The 7,257-nt window shown below is 56.8% G+C and overlaps 1 protein-coding gene across 1 annotated transcript; it reads left to right on the plus strand.

Annotated features, from left to right (window-relative positions):
* Nucleotides 1–349: 349 nt before the first annotated feature.
* LOC148109088 (natural cytotoxicity triggering receptor 3 ligand 1-like) lies at nt 350–6,974 on the plus strand. Its single transcript, XM_087866356.1, has 2 exons — nt 350–661; nt 6,816–6,974. Exons 1-2 carry the CDS (start codon nt 350–352, stop codon nt 6,972–6,974), a joined length of 471 nt encoding a protein of 156 aa, XP_087722482.1.
* Nucleotides 6,975–7,257: the final 283 nt, after the last annotated feature.

Here is a 7,257-nt window from a genome sequence, read left to right on the forward strand (position 1 = left end):
AACCTAACATTTGGTGCCGAAACCCGGGAGGAGATCTAGCCCCTGCTTCAGCACGGAAGCTCTCTCCTCCTCTCAAGCGGACTGGGACCCCTCTCTCCCTCTCCAAACATCTCTCGGAACTTGCTGTGGTGAGTGTTCCCTGGTCCCCAGTCCTCCTCTGGGACGCCCTGTCCTAATCGCGGCTGCGTCAGGGCGAGCCCCCCCTCCAGACACCTGGTGGCCCCCGTAGTTCCGAGGAATTGGGAGACGTCCCCATTCCGCGGCAACTACCCTCCCCTCCGAACCACGACTCAGCACATGGATAAAGGGACGCCTTCCTCCGTGCCCTGGGTTGATAGGCGAAGGGGCCATGGGAACCTCCCAGTCCAAATTCGACCCTAAAACGCACCTGGGCTGTCTCCTGGCCAATCTTCGAACCCTAAAATTGGATCAGGACCTACGAAGGCGACGCCTCATACATTACTGTACTGTTGCTTGGCCCCAATATCAATTGGACAACCAATCACAATGGCCCCCCGAAGGCACCTTCAATTATCAGGTGCTCATGGATCTTGACAACCTCTGTAGACGCCAAGGCAAATGGTCCGAGGTCCCCTATGGCCAGGCTTTCTGGGCCTTACGCTCTCAGCCTTCACTATGCTCCCGCTGTTCGACCTCTCAGGTCCTCCTCGCCCGCTCTCCCCCTCCAACCCTTCCGCCTACTGCTCCCAAGGACCCTGATCCACCCTCTCTCTTTCCTCTCTCTGAACCTCCTGAGAAACTCTTGGGCCCCCCCGTAAGGACCCCCCTCGTACCTCCACCCCCCCTTACCATCCCGTTCCTCAGCCGCCTGTATCCCCTAATCCCCCGCAGACCCCAGAGCCGTCCCCAGCTCCGGCTACTCCAACGGCTCCTGAAGTTCTACCCCTCGGGACCGCCACCGAGCCCCGCTCACCCCCCAACTCTCTCTCTTCCCCTCCCATCTCCGCTCATACCCAGTCCCGGAATCCTTTCCCCGACCTGGTTTGTCCCCTGAGGGAGGTCGCCGGGGCCGAAGGGGTTGTCCGAGTCCATGCGTCCTTCTCCCTGCAGAACCTCTCCCAAATCGAAAAGCGCCTGGGCTCTTTTTCAGCCAACCCAGATAATTTCATCAAAGAATTCCAGTATTTGGCCCTTCCCTGGCACGACTTACATGTTGTCCAGACCACCACCCTCACCACCGAGGAGAGGGAACATATCCAGGCTGCCGCCCGAGAGCATGCCGACCAGGTTCATCTTACCGACGCCACCATGTCGGTCGGCGCTCAGGCAGTCCCAGCTGTAGAACCAGGCTGGACTATCAGAACGGACAAGATGGCCGCTGACGCTGCCGCCGCATGATCCAATGCCTCATCGCCGGGATGAGGGCTGCCTCCAGTAAAGCTTTAAATTATGATAAGATCAGGGAAATCATTCGGACCCCTGACGAGAACCCCGCTGTATTCCTTAACCGGCTAACCGAGGCCTTGACCCAATTCACCCGTCTAGATCCGGCCTCTCCGGCGGGGGCCACGATCCTAGCCACTCATTTTATCTCCCAGTCGGCACCAGATATTAAGAAAAAATTTAAAAAGGCCGAGGAGGGCCCCCAGACCCCCATTTCCGACCTGGTGAAAATGGCATTTAAGGTCTTTAATTCCCGAGAGGAGGCGGCTGAGCTTAAACGGCAGGCCAGGCTCCAGCAGAAGGTTCAGCTACAGACCCAGGCCTTGGTAGCGGCCCTGCGGCCGGCCGGCTCTGGGAGCCAGCAGAGGGGGGCAGCCAACTGTACCCCACTGGGGGCATGCTTCAAATGCGGAGCCGAGGGACACTGGGCTCGTCAATGTCCCAACCCAAAGGCGCCCACCCGACCGTGTCCTCAATGCCACATGATGGGGCATTGGAAATCAGACTGCCCTAACCTCCGGGGATCCTCGGCGCCTCTACGCGGGGTCAACCCCGAGACGGTAAGTCCGGCCTTCCAGCTGCTCGGGTTGGAGGACGACAGACGGAGCCCAGACTCGGACACCCCTCTCACCCAGGCCGAGCCCAGGGTCACACTCCAGGTAGAGGGTAAGTCCATCTCCTTTCTGCTGGACACGGGGGCTACCTACTCAGTTCTGCCATCCTACTCGGGACCTACGCGAACCTCACCTGTCACTGTCATGGGGATCGATGGGACCTCCTCCTTTCCCAGGGTGACCCTTCCCCTTATGTGCAGCCTGGATGGTTTCCCCTTCTCCCACTCATTCCTCGTAATTCCCTCTTGTCCGGTCCCCCTACTGGGAAGGGATACCCTCCAAAAACTGCAGGCCACCATTCGTCTCTCTCCCTCCCCCTCGACCTCAGAATGCCTCGTCTTACCCCTCCTTCCTGCCCATCCGACCCCCGCCCCAGATAACCTTCCTGCAGTGGATCACCAGGTCTGGGACACCTCTAAACCCATCATTGCATCCCACCATACCCCTGTTAAAATACAGCTAAAAGATAACTCCAAGTTCCCCTCCCGAGCACAGTTTCCCATTTCCCTGACTCACCGTCAGGGTCTCAAGCCTATCACAGACCGGCTGAGACAGCAGGGGCTCCTGATCCCCATCAGCTCCCCCTCTAACACCCCTATCCTGTCAGTCCGTAAACCTTTGGGGGCCTACCGACTGGTGCAGGACCTGCGGCTCATTAATGAGGCTGTAGTCCCGCTTTATCTGGTCGTCCCCAACCCTTATACCCTATTGTCTCATGCCCCGTCTAACACTTCTCACTTTACTGTATTAGACTTAAAGGATGCCTTCTTTACTATCCCCCTGCACCCTGACTCCTACTTCCTCTTTGCCTTTACCTGGGAAGACCCGGACACACATGTCTCCGGGCAGCTGACCTGGACAGTCCTGCCTCAGGGATTCCGAGACAGTCCCCATATTTTTGGTCAGGCGTTGGCCACTGACCTGCAGCAGTGTGCCCTTAAGGCCAGTACCCTGCTACAATATGTGGACGATCTCCTCCTCTGCAGCCCCTCTCTCTCCTTATCCCAGGAAGACACCTCTACCCTACTCAATTTCCTGGGAGCCAAAGGGTACCGGGTCACCCCTTCAAAGGCCCAACTGTGCACCCCCTCAGTCACGTACCTGGGTATCTTCCTGACTCCCACCTCTAAGTCCCTTACCGGGGACCGCATCCACCTCCTCCGGGAACTCCAGCCTCCTCAAACTGCGGAGGAAATTCTCTCCTTTCTTGGGCTTGTAGGCTTTTTCAGACATTGGATTCCAAATTTCTCGATCCTGGCCCGACCCTTATACCAAGCGGCCAAGGAGACCCCCCAGGGTCCTCTCACTGACACCACTTCAGTCCAGCACTTGTTCTCCAAGCTGCGGGGCTACCTCACCGCCGGACCAGTCCTGGCTCTACCTGACCACTCTAAACCCTTCCACCTGTTCACCGATGAGCGCTCCGGCTCAGCCACTGGCCTCCTAGCCCAACCAGCGGGGCCCACATACAGGGCCATGGCCTACCTATCTAAACAGTTAGACACCACCACCTGAGGATGGCAGCCCTGCCTCTGAGCACTGGCGGCCGCCGCCTCTCTGACCAAGGAGGCCCTCAAACTTACTCTGGGACAGCCCCTCGTAGTCTACTCTCCCCACCGACTCATGGATCTCCTCAGCCACCGATCCCTGGCCCAGTTAACCCCCTCCCGCCTGCAACTGTACCATCTGCTATTCGTTGAAAATCTGCGAATTTTCCTCTCTGCCTCCCCTCGCTTAAACCCTGCTACTTTGTTGCCTGCACCCTCGCTCACCCCTGAACCCACTCATTCCTGCCCGCAACTCCTGGAGGACCTCACTCCCTCTCACCCAGGGCTCTCTGATCAGCCGTTGCCTAACCCTGACCGCGTGCTCTTCGTGGACGGCAGCTCCCTCCTGGCCTCGGACAGCCAAAGACGCGCCGCCTATGCTGTAGTCACCTTGGAGGCAGTAATAGAAACAGCTCCCCTTCCTATCAGGACCACCTCCCAGAAGGCTGAGCTTATAGCTCTCACCCGGGCGCTACACCTGTCTAAGGGACAGCGAGTCACTATATACACACGGACTCAAAGTACGCCTATCTCATAACTCACATCCACTCCGTCCTTTGGCAGGAACAGGGGTTCCTGACCACCAAGGGCACTCCTATAGTTAACGGGCCTCTCATTGCCAAATTACTCGAGGCCCTTAGCTTGCCCACCGAGGTAGCAGTAGTCCACTGCCGCGGCCACCGGACCTCCAAGGACCCGGTCTCCCAAGGCAATAACAGGGCAGACTTAGTGGCCAGGCAAACGGCCCTGAACACCTCTTTGGCTCCGATCCTCCTCCTCAACACCCCCCACCGGCCTTCGTACTCTGAAAAGGAGGTGCAAACCCTCCAAGGCCTAGGGGGAAAACCCGGAGATAAGGGATGGATCTACATCCAGAATAAAATTGCCCTGCTGGAAAACATGGCTCACACCCTAATCACAGACATTCACCAGTCTCTCCACATTGGCCTAAAGGCCCTCCACCAGTTCCTGCAACCTCTTTTTCACCACCCTTCCCTATCTCGGGTAATTGAGACAGTTCACAGAGCCTGTAAAACCTGTTCGGCCGTAAATGCACAGGGCGGAATCCGCAGACCAGGGCCCAACCATCAACTCCGTGGCCATCAGCCAGGAGAAGACTGGCAACCGGACTTCACTCATATGCCCCGTCACAAAACCTTCCGATACCTGTTAACTCTGGTCGATACATTCACAGGCTGGATCGAGGCATATCCCACGGCCCGAGAGACAGCGGATACGGTGGCCACAATTCTCGTTGAGCACATAATTCCGAGATTCGGACTACCCCGAACTCTGCAGTCAGACAACGGACCTGCTTTCATCTCCAGTATAACCCAACAGGTGGCAGAGAGTCTCAACATCACCTGGAAACTCCACATCCCCTACCACCCTCAATTGTCGGGTAAGGTAGAAAAGGCCAACGGGTTCCTCAAGGCACAGCTCACCAAACTGACCTTGGAAACCCGTCTTTCGTGGCCCACACTCTTGCCCCTGGCCCTCACCAGGCTTAGGGCAACCCCTCGCAGACCCTCGGGGTTGAGCCCATTTGAGCTGCTGTACGGCCGACCCTTCCTTATAAGCCATAACCTCCCAGCCGTTCCCCCACCTCTCCTGTCCTACCTGCCTTACATTACCCTCCTTAGGGCTCTCCTGAGGGCCCATGCTGATGCTGTCATCCCTGCCCCGAACGACCATGACCATAAGGAAGCCCCCCCTTGAGGGCTATTCCCAGGGGACCAGGTCCTCCTCAGAAATCTGCACCCAGGCTCCTTGCAGACACGATGGACAGGGCCTCAAACTGTCATCCTTACCACCCCAACAGCGGCAAAACTGCTGGGGCACCAGGCGTGGGTACACATCAACAACCTCAAACGGGCGCCTACAGGTAATGACTGGACCTCTCAGATGGTGGGCCCTACCAAACTTCGCTTGGTACGGGCTCCTCCCTCTGGTTCTCCTGAGCCCCCTGACCCAAGCGACAGAATGTGGATGCATGCGTGGCAGCGGACGCACAAGGTACTTCCAGTCATTCACCTATATGCCTAGTAAATGCTATGCAGGAAAGTCCCCATATACCTGCACATCTGTCCACGCCCCAGGAAGAACCTTCTGGATGTCTGACCTCACTGAAAGGTACAGTCACCCTTGCGACATTTACCCCAAGACGGGGAAGGTCTGCTGGACATATCTGGCCCAGATAGGACTCTCTGACGGAGGAGGGGTCCAGGACCAGGCCGGCTGTAACCAAACCCAGCAAACAGTCAGGAGGTTACATGAGCAACTACAAGCCCAGGCCTATCCCACCTACAAGGGAATCAATCTCGACAGCATCCAGAAGGTTCCCACCACTGAGCAACTGACAGTAGCCCTTTTAAACTCCAGCTATAACCTGTGGCAGAACGTCTCTCAGGACCGCTACTGCTGGATCTGTTTCCCCTTCTCTACTCTCTCTAACATTGTAGGGATACCCATTCCAACCCAGTGGCCCCTCCCCAATTCCACCATCAACAATAAGACAGTCCACATCAGACCCATTGGAGGGACCATACCAATCCTTAATCTTTCCTCCACCATCGACACCCTCACCCCTCGCACCACCAACATCACCTCCTCCCTTCCTTACTGCACTCCCTCGGGGGTGTTCCTCTCGTGCCCCAAGGGAATCTATCGCTGCCTGACTACCAATGACTCCCTAGACTGTATATTTATCCTACTATCCCCATCTACCAACATCTACTCCCATTCCCAACTCCTGTCCATACTATTCCCCCAGCGCTGAGAAAAAAGGGCTGTATTCCTTCCCCTGCTGATAGGGGCGGGCTTAATCACCGGGGTGGCGACTGGAGCAGCTGGGCTTGGGACGTCAATAAATTTCTACTATAAACTCTCCCAAGCGCTCAATGATGACATGGAACGGATCGCCGACTCCCTTACTGCCTTACAGACCCAGGTCACCAGTTTGGCTGCCATTGCCCTACAAAACCGACGCGCCTTGGACCTCCTGACCCCCGAAAAGGGAGGAACTTGCCTCTACCTAAACGAGGAGTGCTGTTATTTTGTCAACCAGTCGGGTATAGTCACCTCCAAGATCCGGGAACTCAAGGACCGGATCCGAGCGAGGTGCCAAGACAACTCCATATGGGGCCTAGACCCCCATACATGGGTAACGTGGCTTCTCCCTTTAGCGGGGCCCCTCTGCTTAATCCTCCTGCTAATCTCGGTTGCCCCCTGCCTTATTTGGTACATACAGGAACGCTTGCGGGAAGTAACTCTGGTGTCAGTCAACCAACTGCTCCTACAGCCCTATTCTCGCCTGCCCACTTCCGACTGTCCCTATGACAACGCCCGACCGTCAGCAGGAAGTAGTCAGAATGAAGTCGACGCCCCCCCCCCCCATACCATTATATAAAACAAAAGGTCGGAATGTTGGGCTGGCCAAGAAAAAGGGGCCAAGACACCCAAGATGGCCGACTCTCCCGCCAAGATAACTGACTCTCCCGCCAAGATTTAAACCAAAACCTAGGCGGGAAACCAAAACCCGTCCTACCGACTTTCCTCACCCCCCAGCAGTACCCAATAAAAACCTGCCGACTCTCCAAGACAGACTTTCCCCACCCCCAGCAGTACACAATAAAAACCCTTGCTGCCTTGCCCTGGGCGCGACTTCCCCGACTCACCGCTCTTTCCTGAGT

Source organism: Ursus americanus, chromosome 13, assembly GCF_024610735.1.
Source record: "Ursus americanus isolate L20-20 chromosome 13, mUrsAme1.1.p, whole genome shotgun sequence".
In the NCBI taxonomy this organism is placed as follows: Eukaryota; Metazoa; Chordata; class Mammalia; order Carnivora; family Ursidae; genus Ursus; species Ursus americanus.